The sequence below is a fragment of the Rhyacophila brunnea genome, unplaced genomic scaffold (assembly GCF_057557595.1).
Source record: "Rhyacophila brunnea isolate RB1 unplaced genomic scaffold, BYU_Rbru_1.0 scaffold_4, whole genome shotgun sequence".
NCBI classification, from domain to species: Eukaryota; Metazoa; Arthropoda; class Insecta; order Trichoptera; family Rhyacophilidae; genus Rhyacophila; species Rhyacophila brunnea.
In genome coordinates this window covers 36,787,287-36,808,739 of record NW_028233068.1, presented here as the reverse complement: position 1 = coordinate 36,808,739, position 21,453 = coordinate 36,787,287, and the positions used below count along the sequence as shown (strand labels likewise).

At 32.2% G+C, this 21,453-nt stretch overlaps 1 protein-coding gene across 1 annotated transcript in view; it reads left to right on the top strand.

The window, feature by feature from the left end:
- The first annotated feature begins 1,054 nt into the window (after nt 1-1,054).
- The window catches only part of LOC147067318 (protein Skeletor, isoforms B/C), a 102,290-nt gene continuing 81,891 nt past the window's right edge, over nt 1,055-21,453 (top strand). Inside the window, exon 1 of the mRNA XM_085954783.1 lies at nt 1,055-1,138. Within this exon, the coding sequence (XP_085810909.1) occupies nt 1,075-1,138 (64 nt within the window). The 5' untranslated portion in view covers nt 1,055-1,074. The remainder of the gene's footprint in view (nt 1,139-21,453) is intronic.

The following is a 21,453-nucleotide window of genomic DNA, read 5'->3' as shown; positions in this document are numbered from 1 at the left end:
CAAGAAAACGAGTGAAAATTTTAAAACACATACTTTAAATATATCATTTAAATAAAATTAAATAAAAACTCACGTTGATTTTCAAAATCAATTAAACATGGTGCTACATGATAATATAAAAAGATAAATGAAAAAAGTTGTAATTTACCAAGGAAAAACATAATAGTGTAAACATTTTTTTTTATTTCTATTAACCGATTAATTTTTAATTTTCATTTACTTTATTTGTATTAATATTTAAAATAATAGTTTATAAACACGTTAATAGAGGTCATACGCACGTTGACTCGACAATAATCTATCAGTATAAGAAGAATATACATGTCTCCATAATAAAATTAATTAGTTTGGTAAGACATTTTAATTTTGTTAAATTAAACTATATTATAGTATACAATTATTATCCTTGAAAATCAATATTTGTATTATGTCAGTTGAAATAAATTTAAATAAAAAGACATTTAAAAAATGATTCATTGGATTTATGGCGATATCATTGGTGTCAAATACCTACTAAAAATAAAATAATTATTTAGTGTTGTATAAAGGAAACCGTTACAATAATTATTTATTATCTGTTTAAAATTTTGATTTAATAAAAATATTATATCTTGTGGTTACGACAATAACAAAGGTCAATAAAATAAATATAAGGTAGATTTTGATGTAAATATACAAAAAAAATGAACCTGTGCATGAAAATATACATAAAATAAATAAGTGAAAGTTCCAATTATATTTGGAATAATTTTTAAAATATCGTGTACCTATATGTAGAAACGTTTTAATATAGGTAAATTTAATAACGTAAATTTCTATGTGAATGTATATCTACATGTAATTTGATTAGAAATTACATTAAAAGGAGCAAATGCTTAATTAAAAATAATACATAATAAAATAACTGCATTTAACCCGAATAATGAAATTGTGAATTGTATGTATATTACGTAATTAAATTTGTTCTATACCAGTGTGTTGGTGACATTTGCTCGAAGTTACTATCATTGTGGAAAACGGGAAAAGTTGGCGCGAAGTTAGCCCCGCCCACCTGTCACCCCCCAAAGCGTGGAAATGGATCGACCCACCGTCGCCATCTTGCTTTTCGCGATTGTTTCCTTCATTTCTATACAAAATGGTGAGATTTTTGAATAAATTTATACAGAAATATTATTATGCTTTCTGGAGATGGGATTCATTAAACGATTTTCGTATAATGCTTAATAGTTCCTAATGAATATTGATAACATAACAATGAAATTGAAATTTTTATGTTGAATATTATGGGAAATTGTAATAATTACTAATGCTATCTAATGGGTAATGGATGGTATCAATATAGTTTTTCGATACTGAAGGCGTGCGGTGCCAAAATACATAGAAATCTAATTATCCATGTAAGTAGGTATATATAATATTTTTCAATTTTTTTAATTCTTAGATCAGATTTATTAATTTATACTTACATAATTTAAACTTGACATGTAATTGAAAAAAATCTTAAAATGTGCGATGTAAAATGCAAATGACTACTATCTTACCATAAATAACATCAACTTCAGATTGGATGCTTAGAAGATAAATGTTTCTGAAGTTTATAAAATGACAATGTTTATAATATGTCTGCAAATATATACATTAATGAAGAGATGGACTAGGATTAATTAAATATTTTACTAATTAATATAAAACACATTAATATTGAGATCATAAGTTAATATTGATCACAATCGGTTTCGTCAACTTAGAAGAATATTTCCACGATACAAAACAATACCTACACATATCAAAGGTTTTTAAGAAATCGTGAAAAAGGTGTCTAATAAATATCAAGGTTAAAAATAAACCTTATCTCTACTTTGACAAAAATTTAAGTCAAGAATGTTTATCTTATGAGGGTAGATTAAGATTCAACCTACTTTTTTATAAATTATAAATCAGTTAAGTTGTGAATATTATGAGCATTTCATATTTAATTTCAAATTCTATTTATTTATTTTTTAAATATTATCGTTCACCTATAGTATAATCTAGCAATAGCACATTGTAAAATGCGTATATAGAACTATATACTGCGTGTTAAATAATATAAAATGACATACCTACATACCAACACACGGCACTGCTAAATTGCTTTAAGATATTTTTTTGTCGATTCTGCATCTGACATAACTTTATGAAGACATCTATTGCTTATTATTTTACTCCAAATCCATGTTTTTTTGTACCTTTACGAGATTGCTGCAAATACTATAATCGAATTAAAACCGTAATAAATGTTGTAAACTGAAAAATAAATTGATACGTTAATTTTTAAGTGAGTAACATTATAAGTAGATACAAATGATTATTCTATGGGTTTATTCTATACACAATGCAGCTATTGGAGTAGTTTGTTATATATATGTATTGATGCGGTTAATTATTACACTAAATGACTAAACTGACAAAAAGTGCTATGTTTTAAAAGGCCATGTCTTGGCTGCGTTAACTTTTAGAGCGAGATAGACAGTTTAAACGGCTAAGTTATTGTAACAATTATAATACCTCAATACATAAACATGATAAACTACCATCGATAGCCGCATTGTGTATAGAATAGAGCCACTGAATAGTTTTCGTATATTTAACAACTCTATCTGTTGTGTCTGGCTATCTATATATAAAAATACTGAATAGAAATATGATAGAAAAAAATTGACAATTGGTAATATTGCTCAAGATTCAAATACAATTGTTACAATCAATTATACGGTTGATATAGTAAGATTTAGTTATGATCGGAATTGGGTGTATTAAAATTCAAATTTCTCTTTTACACAAATGTGTGCTATGCGGTTAGAGCCAAATCATAAAAAAATATTGGTATGTTCCTGAGGAAAATAAATGAAATATTATTATTATTACCTAACTACTTACTGCATAAATAAATACGCGAGCCACACATTGGTGGGCCTTTGGCCGTTTCGCACGGACGGCAAAGCGGCCCCCGAGTAAAAATGGCGGTCACGTTTAGCGGAATGATTGATCGGGCCCCAACTTTCCCAACAAATTCAAAGACACAGAGAAAGGAGTCTACGCCATTATTGCTCGATCGAGAAATTTGCTTTCGGAGCACGTGCGGGCTAGTTTTTTTACACTTCGCCTGAATTGTGGTTAAAATCTACACCGTATACTTACTTAACAACTGATTGCCAGTCTTTCTAAAACTTTTCAACAGTAGGCGCCGCTGAAAAGAAAATACAACGGACGTACAAGACAAGTATTTATGTTTTATATGAAGCCATCAAGAAACTTGATGATTCTTTTTATTATTTTTGATTTTTGATTTGCTTGCTCGGATTTTTGTTTACCCATTTATCTTTCGGAAGATCTTCTGTTTATCACGACGTGTGAAAACAAATTCTCGTCCAATTAGATTATATTATAAAACTGACCATTAATTCGAAATAAATATTTTATAATTATGAAATTACGATAGTTACTGACTGGAAAAAGTATGCTTGCACTCGTACAAGAAAGCATTCCAATTAATATCTATCCCAGCACGAAAATAACGATAATAAACTGCTATTAGTAGTAGACAGTAGTTAGTAGACGAAAGATCATTATTTAGCACTCTATACTATATTCTAAAATCGGTCGAAAGGGTATTGTAAATCAATTTGCGACTGGTGGATAGTATTGAGTTATTGAAATTACTTCTTTCGACCATGTCCGATCCTAATAGGATCATATGGGCCTCCACAGAGTGGAGGTTTGTATTGACAGCAAGGCCCCGAGGGGGCCCGAGCTTAGAAGGGGCCCAGCGAGGCGAGTCGACCAGATAAGTGAGATAAACAGACATCACAAATTTGCTTTAATAATAAAAAAAAGTCGCCTGCAGCGCTATTTTCACAATTATATATACAATTTTTAATTGTGTATCGATACTCGACAATCCCATAATTCAAATGGATGTATTAAAATTAGTTAATATATTTAAAAAAAAAAAAAAAAAAAAACACCAATTACACATTGATTGTACCGCGTGCATCATTTGGAAAACGCTACTGTAGAGTGTCACAGTGCCTTTATCCTTAGCGATAGGTAGGGGGCCGCCAAATATCCTAGCATGGGGGCCCGCTTCAAGATGTGGGGGCCATAATTGATAGATTTTTGTTTTTATGAGAAATGGATGTCAGCGACTTGCTCAACCTATTAGGTCCATACTCAGACTCATAGACAAATTGAAAAGCAATATCTGTACCTACTTGTCTGTAAGTATTATGTGCAATACAATTATTGTTCATTACATATTAATTTGTAAAATAAAATGTAATACATAAACTCATTGTATCGTCGCTCCAGATATAAAGACGGCTAACTTACTAGCTACTTAGTGTAATATCAGTTTAAGTCAAATAATTTGAATTATAAATATAAGTGCTTACCCTTATACGTTATTTCTGTTACATCATTTGAAATAATTAGCATCCGCATGAAGCATGGTTAATTTTTGTTTAATTTAATAAAACGCAATTTTTTTTGTAGTACTTATTCCACTTTAAAAGTGGAAAAAGTGGAATAAATACTACAAAAAAAATGCGTTTTATTAAATTAAACAACAATACAATGCAGTTCCACCATGAATTGACAGTTAACAAAATAAAAAAAAGCATGGTTGAGTTGGCAAACTCCACAAATATTAACATCGCTCAGTTGCCATTCCGATTTTCTTCTTCACAACTGAAGTTATAAACAATTTTACACAAATTATACAGGATTTTGCAACTAAATAATAATTCCAATGTGTAGTATTCTTGGCTGCCTATCTACTCATCGTGATGAATTATCTTTTTATATGTTCTGAATATTGTCAAACAAATGTCATAGTAGCAGGGTTCGAAATGGACCGGAGCGCACCGAAGTGCCGTTCCGGTTCGTGAAATATGTAAAATTATCGCTCTACCTCGTGGAAAAATAATTTGACGGTCTGCGCTAGATAGGTCATAATATACCAAAAAATCGAACACTAATTTTTATATAATACTCTAATTAATTTATATGTAATTTGATAATTACAAGTAATGTTGATATCTTCAAAAAATTGTCGAGCGCTCCGGTTCGTTAACTTTTCCATTTCGAGCGCTGCATAGTAGTAAAGTGTAAACGTAACTGAGGACGACGCCGCATTTTGTACGCATTGGTTTGAGTCCAGGTCCACCAAACTGTTCACTCACTCATATGATAAAGCAAAGATCGCCCTAAGGGTGACTGAACTTCGTTAAGGGATGCCATGGTAAGAAATAGTGCCTAGTGTGAAATTCTCTGCAAATTAACCTGCAATGCAAAGTCACATATAGCTAATCAGTTGACTAAAGCCTAGAGGTCCGCTTTTTGCTTCAATTTCATAAATTTCGTAAAAAAAATCCAACATCATTGATTTAAGTACCTACACGAAAACGCCGTGTAGTGAAATCTCTGTAATAATAATTTAATAGGTTAAAAGCAAAAGGGCTTCTCTACATTACTTACACCAGCGATTTCCAAACTGGGAGGCGCGCCTCTCTGGGAGGTGCGGAGTGTTGCAAAGGGAGGCGCGAAAGGTTTAACACAATTAATGTAGCCACAGGTTTGCAGTTTGCAAATGTATAGTTTATAAAACGGCCGCTAGTTATATAAACATAAACTCCATAAAAAACAGCCCTATAAAAGGTTTGTTTGCAAACCTGTCTGAAAATATGGAGACTAATTTTATAAAACGTCACTTCTATACTATTGTGAAGCGCGCTGGCTATCTCGTGAAAAAATAAAATAAAAGGGTCAAATCATAATGTTGAAATTTGAGGCAAATTTGTTTAGGAACGATAATTTTGTTGTTAAACTTGTCTATATGGTTGAAATTTAAAAAAAAAATGGTGAATAAATCAATTCAAAAAACACTAATGCATTTACTGATTTAAAAAGACAAAGTGAAGGCATTCATAAAAAATTGGAGCTTTGGAAATCAAAATTACAAAAAAATAAGTTCGCCATGTTTCCACTTTTAAATGATTTCTGCGCCAGATATATTGAAGCAAACAAAATTCTATTTACTAAGTTCTTGGTTAGTTTACTAATGCATTTTTCACATTATTTTATTAATAATAGGCGCTACTTTGTATCAGGGCTATTGAATATGTAGTTGTGCGTTGCAATTTGATGTGATACCTGTATGATGATTGATATACTTAAATGATAACTCCCGTGTATAATTTAGGAAACTGGAAAGGATTGAGTACTATTAAAATTTATGATGCTAATAAAAAAGAACATTCATCGCATGAAAAACAAATTAATTTAAAAATGAATATTACATAAGTAGTAAAACCTTGTTTATTTTTATATTTTTTTGTTTTTGTAGGTACATTATTGGCTATTTAAAAAAGTGTATGTATTATTTAATGAAATAAAGGGGGGAGGCGCCAAGATTAGATTTTTTTTAAAGGGAGGCGTAGTAAAATAAAGTTTGGAAACCACTGACTTACACATTAAGATATGCATAATGACGTCATGTTCTGTACATGTATCATGTACCCATAATAGGTAGGTTTCAATTATATTGTATTAATAATATTATATTGATAGAGAATGATTCAAGATACTTTAACCATTGATTAAATTTAAACTATCTTTATTATTTAGTCTAATTTGAATATTTCAGAGAGCGACTGTTGTGAATTTAAAAAAATGGAGAGAAGCCCTTTTGCTTTTAACCTACTCAATTATTGATAGATCGTAATACACTTCAAAAACGTCAAACACCATCTGTTGTCTTGTAAGAAGCAAAAGGTTAGATTACTATGTTGTCATGTTAAAAATGTTCAGTCAGATGGTGGCACGAGATTTCGCTAGTTGATTGATGGAACGGGTCTCTATGGTTATGTAATCCTTAGGGATTACTCGCGTCTAAACAGAAGCGGCTAAATATTACCTATCGTCTCTATACACCAGCGATGCATAACCTTATATTATAAACAAAACTATTTTCCCCCATATTTTCCAATTCAATATGCTAATCAATTGCAGCTACCTTCCGAAGACGTTCTGCAACATAATTTTTACGATCAACAAGTATAACCTCTGGATTCAAATACACATCTAAAAACAACATACTTATAAATTTTCCAGAAGCAGGATTCGAACCCATGAGCCTCGAACCATCTGGTCCAACGCGGGCGTATTTATATTACGCTAAAATATTATTGTGTGTATTTAAATATATACATACCAGGGTATCTATTATATACACAAGACTGCTTTCGGCCGCTACGGCAGCTATCTAGGGTAGGTTTGAATCGAAGTATGTATTAGCACTTATTGTAACAATTACAAAAAGTTAGTTGTAATTGTTACAATAAATGCTATATTTTAACAGCACCTCTTTTCGCTCTGGCAAATTTTAGAGAGAGATAGACAGTTTAACTGTTTAGACGGCTAACATATTTTAATTGTTACAATAAGTGCTCATACATACTTCAATTCAAATCTACCCTAGATAGCTGTCGTAGCGGCCAAAAGCAGTATTGTGTATAGAATAGATGCGCAGAAGTCTATTCTATATACAAAGCAGCTATCGACAGCTATCGTTGGTAGTTTATCATATTATTTATGTATTGAGGTATTATAATAATTGTTACAATACGTTAACCATCTAAACTGTCGAAACTGTGTATCTCGCTCTCAAAGTTAACAGACTCAAGAGAGGGGCTGTTAAAACATAGCACTTTTTGACAGTTTAGACCGTGCATAAGACTTTTCCTGAGATACAGTGAGAGAAATCACAATTTTGAAAAATCTCAGAAACATAGTTACAAACTACTACATTATACTACAGCTACTACATTTTGTATACATATATTAAACAATACCTATACTATTCTTAAATCTGTTATGTATTCAGTATTGAATAAAAATGTAATTTAAATGACATGGAAACTCACTAGTTGTACATCACTGATCTACAGAATACACGATCACGCACACACTGATATTCGCATCAGTTTTCGAACCCTGTAATATCGACATATCTTTAATATGTCTCATTAAGTTTTCAATGTTCAGTTCCCGTTTACTGGGATTTATTGATTTTCATATATTTGGCTTTCCGCAGAGAATGATATATTTAACAACGATGATTCAGATTTTTGGCCATTTCGCGACATAGTTCAGTTAATAAATATTGTGTAAATATGAAATTTAGTAGAACTTATTAATTTTAATTAAATTAAAAATCAAGCAACTACCGGATAGTTAAGCCTCAAAACCAACCCCCGCACACCACACTCGGTCTTAATCAAGCGATCACGAGTCCTTACGTTTGGTTGTGAAGAATCAGCAGTTGTTTACGCCTGAGAACGTCTCAGGAGCAAATGCCCAAGATTGAGGTCATCACTCAGTCAAGCGTACTTTGAGTTTACTGAGACTTAATTTAATAAAAAAAAACGTTCCCATGGGAGAGCGAAGCACAAAAAAAACATAAATAAATGATTCTAATTAATTTACGTATTTTATGTCAATACCAATTATATTAATACACCCTACTACGTGGCATCCACAAGGGAGGCTGACAGGGCTCTAGCTCGAGGGCCCGGCGTGGTGGGTCGGCCAGCTAAGTGAGATTAAAAGAAAAGAAAAGGCGACTTTGTAATATATTGACTTTTGTTCATTACTAGGTTTTATTTTTTATCATCATACCGACTTTTTTTTCGTTATTTATCGTTAATCATACACATCTAGTCTTAATTTGCCGATGTTTGTTGTTTGTTTTGATAATTGCTTATGACAATGCTTGTTTTTAGTACACGAGACACTTCAATTAGCTAATCACTAAATATAAAGGTAATATTAATCCATCCAGTAGGTATAATAAGAAATCAACTAGTCCACATTTATTTATTTCTCTCATGAATATTGTTATACAATACAAAAGTCATAAGATTTTGTATAGGTATGTATTATATTTGCTTGCATATAGCAAGTCTAGCTTGTTAGTGATCACGTGCTTACATACACTTTCTTTCCGAACAGAGTACGGTTTACAATTTTGACATCCGTTCGAGGCCGTATTAAGAACGAAAGATTACTTGCTCAAGCAACTGGTGTTGGAAAATACCGATTTTCTCCAAGTCACTGAACACTGATGGCAGACGAGGTGGTTATACTGATTGTGGTGGTGAACTTGGTAGAACTCCATCCCCTCCGCTCGGGTGGCTGTCTCATTAATGTCTCGCCGTGACGCTAGATAAACACGTCACTCTGCCCCCGACGAGGGACGCAGGTTTTAGATGACACAGAGCCGAATCATGTTTTTTTTTTAATAGTTGATATTGATAGTGTTTTTATTTATATTATTAACATGGCAAGTTGTCAACACCGTGGATCAAATCTGTAATAACTAGAGTTATGCCACACCATTGTTGGAAGTAGCTGTTGTATTTACCCATTTGTATGTATTTTATTGAATAATATGAGGTTTAATTCGGAGAAATTAATTCGACGTTGAGGTGAGGAGGGAGATCAAAAGATGAACTGCTTCTTATTTTTTTCATTCATAAATCTTTTATAAGTACCTACCTATATGCAGTATTGAATTTAAAAAAAAAGTAAGTACCTACTAATAATTATCCGATAGCGCGAGGACGTCATTCATAAATTTGGCCAACCCCGGATGCCATGACATTGGTAATATTATTATTTTGATTTAACTACAAAGCTGATTGCCTTTATCAACGTAGTTATTAGAATTAATTTATATGTTTCATAGACGAATCGGTAGCTTAACGGATAAGAGCACTCACCCGGACAATGAAAGATGTGTGTTCGAATCCAATTTTTTTATGTTTTCTTATGTTTTGAGGATTGCAAAAGATGTATCTTTTAATTGATAACCATTGTTGATTGCTAAAGTATTGGCGAACTACCAACACCATTATTTATTTCGTTATATTTGAAATAAGTAATATAATATATTATATTTGTAAGCATGTTATATATTTTCAAATGGGTACAGTGATTTCACGGGTCAATATTATCAATAAATTATAAAAAAATGAAAATAAATTCCTAACAGTAAATCGACCCTCCCGTGAGCGATTCGTGAGCGATATTTGAAAAGGTATCTTTAGAAAATAAAAAGTAAAATTAAGCCGTTTAGTGCCATTATATCATGTAATATGATTACTATGAATGCACCCCTGCCTTGCAGTTTCCCCCAATCAGCGCCCTCCCGTTTGATGTACCCGAAGGCTATCTGTTTTCAAGTCGGCGCATCACAATCTCGATAGACCGAATTTGATCAAGTCTTTATCCACGTGGCTTTGTTGGCATTGCGCCCCATATATATGTAGGTACATTTGGCGCCCGTCTCCTTCATACACCCCTGCGCAGCGAACATCTAAATTCTAAGCTTACTCAACGCACAGGTAGATTCTATTGGCGAAGACTCGATACTAAACGATTATCTAAAGTTTACCTTTAAATACGAATAGGTCTTTAATTTACATAATAAATACTATAATGCAGTTATTTGTTACAAGTATTGTAATATGAATTTGTTATTGTTTCATTCGTATCCAATTTCTATAAATATTAAGAAATTATTCTACTATAATGTTGACTAACAATTTTCAGAAAATTGTATTTAAAAATAATAAATATACTTTTCCGTTTTTCTGAAACATTCAGGTTAACCCGAAAAAGCTCGATCGTATTATCACATTGCGTTCTACGTTGTAAAACCTAGTGAATCTCTGTGAAAGTGTAGATTATTATAATTTTTACTTACCTTGGTAGATACTCATTATTTTGAATTCACCCATTGGTAGGCAGTAATCATATAGGTAGGTATTGAATATTATTAATTTATTTTAAAAGCTAAAACTTTAATTATAAGCTTTTCAAGCTTGATCTTATATTTTGATCAACACATCCAAAACATCCAATTTATATGTCCTGTTATAATATGACAAACTCTATTGGGAATTAACAGGTTGAATAAAAAGTTAGGTATATCATTTATTATATTATCTACCTAATTTACAAGTAACAATTACTGTAAACTGGTCCGGATAGAAAGCTTTTCAAATTATGAATCGTAGTTTTTAAATCAATATTATTATCACGTTTTTATTAGCTCGTATTCTTGTTTATTCAGTACAAATTTTTTCTTGTGTGTCCAGTCCTAGCAACTAAATTATTAATACATACGTGCGTTACTATGGAAATCAATATGGAATGTCAAAATCACATTTCAGTATTCTATATTTATTCAGTATTTCTATCAAGTACAAAGAAAAGTATTTATTAATACATAGGATTGTCAAGCTTATATGATTCAACGGCAAATTTAAAAACGTGGTATATAAAAAGTTCTATTTATCTTGTAATTATTATTAAGTGTAATAAAAACTGCCGTAACAAAATAATACTTACACATAATTAAAAAAAACTTCAGAAACCAGAAACCTCAGACTCGATCCCACGTCCATCGGATCCCGGCAAATGTGATTTACCAATTAAGCCACATGTGTCCTACCTAATTTTGACGAAATTAACTAATTATCGTACAACTGTTAGCTCTTATCAAACAGCGTTAACGTTCAATGAACAAAAAAAATAGTTTATTTAAAGATATATTTTAAACTCCACCCTTATTTCCACTGCATCAACTTAGCAGGTACGTCCCTGCGCATTTTTGTTATTAGCCCTCTCCCTTTGTGAAATGATTTGCTGACGTTTCTTTGGGGGTCTATTTTGGTTTTTCAATTATGATAATTAGTTTCATAGTTTCCATTATATCATCTTTTATATGAAAATCATGACTGACAACTGACGGGTAAAATATATTAGAACATAAAATTTAGGGAAAGTAATGAATTATCCGGTTAATAAAAAAAAATAGTTTATTTACAAATAATTATTTGACTATGTACGGTAATATTTTTTTATTATACGCCCGCGATTGCCTAGTGGTAACGTATCCGCTTGGTAAGTCGAGGGTCAAGGTTGAAATCCCGGGTCTGGCAAAATTCACATATTATTTTTCAATGCGTGGTTGAATCCAAGGCATGTATCTAATAGCTTGAGCAAGTGGAAATTTCTCGTAAAAAATAATGTTACGAAACCTCTTCGTGAAGCGGCCAAGATACACACCGGATTGTAGAGAAAATAAATTATAATAATTAATATGTTTTATGGAACTAGTTTTTACAATATGAAACTTCAGAAACATGGGTACATTATTAGAAAAAGTTCTATAAAAAAGTCAGACCGCGTGGAACAAAGCCGGGCGAGTACTTTCGTATCAAGTTATCGAGCCTTCTATGATATATGCAAATCATTTCTTATATCAAAGAGAGTTTTTAATGTTTAAAACATATAAACTACCATTAACCTCCACAGAATAGGGGGCATCTCAATAGATGTCTTTACAAGAAATCATTCACTGCGTCTTTTCTCTACATCCGAATAGGTACATCTTGAAAAATGTATTACGTGAATCGTAACATTTGTTGAAGTGCGATTGGAACACAATATTGTTCTGCTCTTCAACACTCAAAACCTTTCAAGTTCTATCGGGTAAGACTCTAAGCCAGTGGTTCTCACGTGAAATTTAACTGTGGCCGCACAATTGACAATCACAGTTCTATGGAAACGCCAAATTTCACTTTTGTTGTGATTGAAAAAATTAAAACTAAATTGTATTTACTAAAAAAAATTGATCAATTTTTTTGTAGACAAGTCCATTTAATAAAAGATATTTGAACATTTTAGTACCTACATCTATTTATTTAAAAATAATGCAAATAGAAATTCCTCAATAGGTCATTTTTCCAATGCGAGTCGCATGGCTGCTTCTAAGTTTACATCAGCTGTCAACTGGCTTCGATATTTTTTTATGAAGTGAATTACACTGAATGATCTTTCACCGTATACAGTAGTAGGAAAAATCGGCAATATTAATAAAGCAATTGTTGCCAATTCTTTGAATTGACTTGATTCTCGATCATAGTATAACTTCGACCAAAATTTTTCAACCGTTGTATTATTAAAATGGTTTTTAGGTCATGAGTGTCATGACATTAACGTTAGCCCAGTTAATTATATTAAATACTGAAAATGATGTTAATCTCGTTTGTAGTCCTATGACATTTTCATTTGCCATCATCTGAAAAGGCGAAGTTATCATTTGAGCGTGGAAAGAAATTTAAGACAAGTCATGTGTATTCAACCAATTTTATAAATATTTTTTTGAAATATTATTCTGTAAAGCGCTGGTGGCCGCACATGAGAACCACTACTTTAAGCCGATCATAGTTTATTTAAGTATTATAATATATAACATATAAAGCTTGTATACATTGTAACTAAACAAAATAAAGCTGTTCGTATGAAATGCGATCATACGACATTTCAAAATAATTACAATGTTATTGTAACCATGACACATGCACAAAAACTAGCCGTATGAAAACCGATATTTGCAATATTGTTGAAACTAAAATCAATAATATTACAAATTAAGAAACAATGGTAGGTTTCATGACCACACAAATCAATTCAACCTTACGCCATTGTTGATATTTAAAACAATGCACTGTAAGTCTACAAAGTAAAGTGTAACATGTATCATAATATAATATATATTATTAAATTTGGAATAACTGATATTCTGGTAAAAATATCTAAAATGGTATTATAAGTAGCTTACTATATATATTTTGTAATTAACAACTGATTACATTTTAGCGCGCTGCGTGAGAAACGCTGTGCTCATTGTCACGAAGTGAAAATAGCTGGTAACTATAATGATGACAAGTCAGTAAATAGCTGTCTAACTTTATGGACTGAAAAAGATGAGATTTTGTAGGATAAAGGTCAAAGCTCTTTGATAAAGATCAAATATATTTTTAATATTGCTCAGGTAGCTACTTTGCCTCTTTTGACAATGACAGAAATCTCCCACGCTGGCATTGTTTTACATGTTCATTTATAAATACAATAAATGGTATTGTTATTAGTTAATATATTTTTTTAATTTAACAATGTATTGTTGACTATATTTTATGCAATGTTTCCATGGCGTCGATGAAATTTTATTAAACTGATGGAATAGTAATAGACGTCAGTTCATAACATTGAGTCAATTTTGTGATAGTAAAATTAAAGTCACTGCGAAAAGAAGAAAAAAATACGATGACAAAAGGTTTTTGTGTCAATAGAAATTTTAATATTTTTTATTCACGATGAAACAGTAAAATTATTAATAACACGTTTCATAATTAATTATATAGGTACAGCATTAGTTTATTACCATTTTATAGTTTTTTTTTAAATCCTGTATTATAATAATATGCAGCGCCTAGTTTCAAAAGTCCCTAAAACGATTTTAGGTAGTTCTGAGAAAAATGAGAAAAACGACTTTAGGTAGTTTTGAGAAAAATGGGAAAAGAAAAGAAAAAGACGGAGCATATGACTATACGTTTTTGTAGATGTATCATAACGGTACGTGGGTCCCAGGTCCAAATCCTGGTTCTGGCAAATACACATGTTTTTCAATTTATGTATGAGTCAGAGTATGAACCTAATAGGTCAGGATTAGTGAACCTTTTTACGTACGCGTGCCAAAATTTCCCAAATACTATTTTTCGATTGTCTGACGTGGCGAAATGGCGACATGGGAAAAAGATGGTTTTTAAGAATTTTATTCAAAAAATGATGATGTTCTAGATACCACTCGCAGAAAATAGCACACATATAGTTATACCACTTTTTTCAATTACGCCATACGTTTTGATCCACTAATTTTGAAATTATCTGCCAGAATTAATACTACTAGCTCCACCAAGTTTTTGTTTCTTATTTGGTGCAGCCATTGTGGGTAAAAATTAAATTATTTGTTAATTTATAATTTAGTTTGGTTCTTTACACGTAATTTAACACCAGAATTTGTCCGATCAGATGAGGCATTCTCTCGCTATAGTGGTCTCAAGCATTGTAAATCGATCAAAATTAAAGGTTCGCGGCGCGGCATCCCACACCGGCTGATGAGGTTAGCGCGATAATATTATATGTGACGAATAAAGCCTAAAAACCGACCTATGCAATTATATATTTACATTAAATGCAATGCTCATTCTTGAAGAGTATTTGCCTGCTATTTTTTATACACTGCGATCCGTCGTTTATTATTATTATAGGTATTTTTTTCTCTTCAAACGCGTGCCATGCAAAATCATTTCGCGTGCCATAGGTTCGCCGCCACTGTAATAGGTTGAGCAAATGGCCAACATCCATTTCTCGTAAAAACAAAATCTGTCAATACAAAACCTCTACTCTGTGTAGGCGCATAATCCTAATAAGATCATAATATATCATAATCTTATTAGGATCAGACATGGTAAAAAAAAATCTTGACGGTAATTGATAAGTAATAAAGAAGAGTAGGATTGTATTAAATATTTTACTTATTAGTGAATGTCGTAATATAACATTATTAATAAAATTTTCCGACCTTGTCCGATCCTAATAAGATCATATGGGCCTCCACAGAGTGGGGGTTTGTATTAACAGAATTTGTTTTTACGAGAAATGGATGTCAGCCACTTGCTCAACCTATTAGGTCCATACTCTGACTCATACACAAATTGAAAAACAATACGTGTACTTGCCAGACCCAGGATTAGAACCTGAAACCCTTGACGCTATAGGCTGTAAATATTTTCTTGTGACAATGTTGAAGTATAATTGAACAATGTATAAACTACATTGCATAAACCAAATATTACTGCGCTAATGACCAATTAATCGGTTTATGAAGTTCTTTGACAGATTTCATAGAGAAGATAATTTATAAATTAGATTTTAAAGCATATTACGCTCGATCAACATGTTAACACGTCTAATGAATTTGTAATTAATAATTCGATGACATATTGGTGACCTAAAATGTGCTCCGTGTGTGAATTTAGTATAAATAGATGTTACAAAACGTTTAGGTATTGTAGATATACCTACTGATATATTTTTATTCAACAGTCAAAATAATTTGTCGCGTGATTACTGATTATATCTACCTATATTGTTTTATTTTACGTGTACATAATAATTATATTTTCTCTTCGTGCTGCTATGCAAATCAAAAAAAATGTTTATTTATATAAATCATGAATTTTCTAATCGTGAATCATGATGTCAATGCATGCGTATTGTTAATAAGTACAGATTTGATGAAATATAAAAAATTAGGAACAGTTTACAGTAAACATTTAGATAATTATGTAATTATATGTATTTCTTTTCTTTTGAATATGTCCGATCCTAATAGGATCATATGCGATTCCGCAGAGTGGAGGTTTGTATTAACAGATTTTTGGTTTTTACGAGAAATGGATGTTAGACACTTGCTCAAGCCATTAGGCCCATACTCTGACTCAAACACAAATTGGAAAACAATATGTGTATTTGCCAGACCCAGGATTCGAACTTGGGACCCACGACGTTATAGGCCGACGCTTAAGCCACTTAGCTATCGTGAGCGTGTAATGTACTCTTGGTAATATATTTGTAGAGTTTATTAATCGAGTCTACGCAGATGACGCAACCGATTGACCAGAATATTTATAATGGGGCCTCGAAACAGTACACGCCAGTCATTCAATTATTAAATTATAACAAAATCTTAAAATTCTACATATTTCTCAGAAATTGAGTATAAATATTTACCCAAAGAATAGCGAAATCCCTGCAACTAACATCAAAAGAACCTACAACATAATCAATCAAACAGATACATACCTAAGTACTACGCAAAAAAATAAACCACTAATATTATCTTTAATAATATTTATGTTTAGTTAAAGGACATAATAATTCTAGGAAAGGAATATACTTATTGTTATTTTTACTAGATACGTTGGTCGTTAGAATTTATGGTTTTTATTTTATTTTTTATCGTAGGTGGTCTCAAAATCGGGCATCCAAGTTACTAAACCTTGAGTGTATGGTTGTACCATTTGATTTTTCTTTTATCCATTCCTGAAAAAATCAACAAACAACAAGTAAGCACAGAAATTAAATGCTAAAAAATATAGCTGAATGAAAATAAGTAATATCATGTACAATTTTCCGAGAGTAGAATGATATCAATTATTGTTCGTGGACTTGGGTGTCTCTATTCTTGATTGATACGATAAGATTTTTTTGACCATGTCTGATCCTAAATGAATTTTAACCACTTTCTCAACCTTTTGGGTGCATACTTTGACTCCAAACACACATTGAAAAACAATATTTGTATTTGCTAGACCTAGAACTCGAACTAAGTAGGCCAGTGACGTCCCTATACAAAATGCCGCCCTATGGTTCCACTATCTAAAAAATGTGTTATATGGAAACATTAATAACAAAATATATACCACTAAAACACACAAACTTAAATTTATAAATATTATTCTCTCAAACGTGGGATTTTTTTGAGGTTAGTAATAAATAATACAGTGGCTTCTTACGTGTCATTTTTGCCATTATTTAATTTTCGCTGCCAAGAGCAACGGAAGTAAACTATACATCGCAGACCGGACAAAAAATTACGTTTAGGCTATACCTCAGTTGAGGCATGGTCTAAAAATATCGTGGCTAGGCGATGCGCGGATTGCGAGTCGCGGGTGCAAATGAAGCATGCCGACCGGAATATAATTTGTCATATAAATCCAACATTTGTCCATTTAATGTTCTATATTCTATATATTCTATAATATATTCATTAACATGTTTTCTTTTTAAAGTAAATGGGTAACGTTTTTAGTCATTCACACGATTTAAGAATTATTATCCCCGTCGCTATCGCGAAACAAATTGACGTCTCGACGTTCGCTTTCAGATTGCCAGCGAGTCCAAAATTTCGTCGCGCCTATAGTTGAAAATTATTTACCGTTTCACTGAAGTATCGTCTTAAGACCGGGCGAGGTGTGGTGCGGGATGGGTTAGTTTGAAGGGTTCTATGCTTATGGCGATAATAATATTTAGCTAAGTATAGTTTTCATAGTATAATTAACCTAGCTTGTTTTTTGTTTTTGAGTGATAATTCGTAATTTTATTAGATTCCACCTCCCGATGATAGATATAAAAATACTACGTACTATAAATGATTTGATTAGAACCATCGCAACAATAGATTGTAGATTTGATCAATCTCGTCCAAGGTATTCTAAAACGAGCTTAAGGTTTATCATAAAATATTATATTATATGAGTCATCTGACACAATTCATTATGTAACTCAATGTCTTTTCAAAGTCATGCAGATTTAAATGTAGTTCTTTTAATTTATACAAACTGTACAACAGCGATTTCCAAACTGGCAGGCGCGAAAAGTATCGCCTTAAATCTTTTATATTAAATACATACTAAATACATTTTGTTTCCAACTAGTTAGCTGAATTTTAAATTAAAGATATTTTGGTTATTACTAAGTTTAGGTAGATATTTCTATAAATACCAAATAATTCTCCTTATTTACCGCCCTTCGGGTAACTGCCGCGTCCCAAGCGACGCTCAATTTGCCTACCTCCACGGGACATCACTGCCTGGGACCCACAATGGGACCAACGCATTAGCCGCTCGGCCATCGTATGCGTCAAATTTAATTCATGTAAAATAAATAATATAAGTTATTGTTAGGTGGATAAATTATCGCTGCAAGGCCGATAATCAATGACATATTAAATGGACACTCACTTCATACCCGGCGCGCACGAGAAATTGTGCATGAAAGTCATTCACAGATGTATAGGTAGATGTCACGTGACCATATGACGTATCCGTTTCCATTATGCGATACAAGCTTCGAGAATTTATAGTAATATAACCTTTATTGTAATGGCGTATTAGTGTCATGACTCATTGCGTTAGAAACAGATTCTCGGTTACTTACGACTTCTCGGAGATTAGACGCAAGTGAGCCCAGCGAATCACAGGCGACTGACTGTCCAATGGTTCCTGTCATTCAATTGCATTGAATAAACATTCATCAATATCTTAAAATGGCATTTTATAAATAATAAATAATACTAACACATGAAAAGTGATATCCCATCTTTCTTGGAGTGTTTAGTAGATTTTTTTACAATTTTTAACTAGGCACATTGGCATTTTGTAACACAATAATAACGGTGGAGTCGAAACCTGACAGTCAGAAATTTTGTATGGGCAGACCCAGCGGTGTCGCCAGACCGCTTGCAAGCAGAATGTTCATTTGAGCGTAGGATACCGATATTAAAATATGAATTTCGCCATCCGGCAGACCCGACACAGAGTGAGTGTCATTTTATTTTCTAGATGCTTCGTCCATATTAATGTCATTGCCGATAATGCACAAAAGTATAAACCTCGTGAAATGAATTCTATGCGTATTCTCAAATAAACCACAGCACCCTTACATATAAGTAAGTCTATCCAAAGAATGGACTGCGAACAAGTGCTAGACTACCGCCAGACCGTATAGCTTTTTTTTTATTCCTCGAAGGGTGGTTTTCACATACAAATGTTATCAAACACAACACGAAATCCCTGCAAATCCACGGAGCTTTTATGTCCGCACTGGATATATACCGACTACTGGAAAATGGTTCCCTAACATATAATATCCTTTACGCAGAGCGCATATCCTCCATTTCCACCCTTTCCCATTTTTTGTAAGAAATAACAGAGCTTGAAATGGGTGTAGATTTATTATTAAAATTTAAGATATTTTTTTGCAATTTCAATCTAAAAAAATAATCCGCATCATCGTCAGCATCAGAAGGTGTTGATCCATTGCCTCCCCTAACTTTTTCCACTTTTCTCAGTCCATACTTATTTGATGACACGTACATCTGCAGAACTTTATGAGTCCATCGATCCAGCTAGTTCCAAGACGCTAATTCAATCCTTTGGGTACCATTGTATAATTGCATTTTGTCAGCGGTTGTCCACTCACCCATTTCCATTGCATTGGCTTTGCGACCTCTATCAAATCACGTACACTTGTCTGCCTCCTTATCCATTGGATTCTTTCGTGATCTTTCCACGTTATTTCCATGGGATATTGCGCTACTCGTAGTTTTTGGATGTATCTTACATTTAATGTCCATGTTTCAAGTTCATACACACATTGTTTGAACACGTGAAGTGAATACTCTACCTACCAGAGATACCTAGAAGAAAATAAGAATTTTTGGATTTGAGAATTAACATTTTAAAGTGTTACAATTAATATAAATAATAATAAAGAAAGTTGAAAAAATCCTTACTAATTTATGGAATAGGGTTATTGAATGATGTTGCAATAAAGCATAACATTACATACCTAATAGTTTTTATATGTTATGATTAGAACACAGCTATCAAAACTCATCACTGATTCATCAGTAGGTATGTATGCGGGCATAATTAACAATAAATACTATATACATAAAACCATCAGCGCATCATTCTATACATAATGCTGCTATAGGCGGCTATGGCCGGCTATCGAGAGTAGTTTATCATTATTTATATATTGAGGCGGTAAATTGTTACAATAACTTAACCGTCTGAACTGTCAAAAAGTGTTTTAACAGCACCTCTCTTGGCTGTGTTAACTTTTAGATAGTGTTGACAGTTTAGACAGCTAACTAATTGTATCAATTATATTACATAAACTACCCTTGATTACCGCCGATGGCAGCCTTGTGTAGAGAATAGATACGCAGGGATGCCAAAAAAGGATTAACAGTTTTTGCCAAAACTACGATTTTTCGACGTCAATACTTTTCTATTGATACCAATAGCTTCAAAACATCCCTACCCCACCATATTATACAACTTCCGGTCATACGAGTAAAATACTTACTTAGTATATAAATACAATAATAGTAATATCAATTTATTATATAATAATATCAATATAAATATTAGGCGTGATATTAACGGCAATTTCCATGTTTACACTACCCACAGTACCCACAAATAAACTAATGCAAGTAAATACAAAAATATCAGTGTGAAGTGAGGACGAATGAGAATTTCTTGCACATGGAGAAATACTATTAATTATTTTTAAATGACGCTATTTTTGAAAACTGAGATAAAAATATCATTACAAAGAGACATTTCATGTAACATAAATTAAAAATATAATTTAAAAAAAAATATCGACGAAACCAATAAAAATATTAATTCATTTTGCTGTCTTGTAAATATCCAAATTGTCATTAGGTACCCTTTAGCTTTAGGCATTGCGGGGTCGAATATTACAATACCGTAATATTTGTTTTATAAAAGAAATATATGTAAAACTTGGAACACCTTTTAGTATATTAATATAAAAAAATAACAATTCAAGCACTGACTACGGAACTTACATAGGGTAGTTCAGTGGGTGCTTGACACCCCCTTTCCACGGGCAATGCAC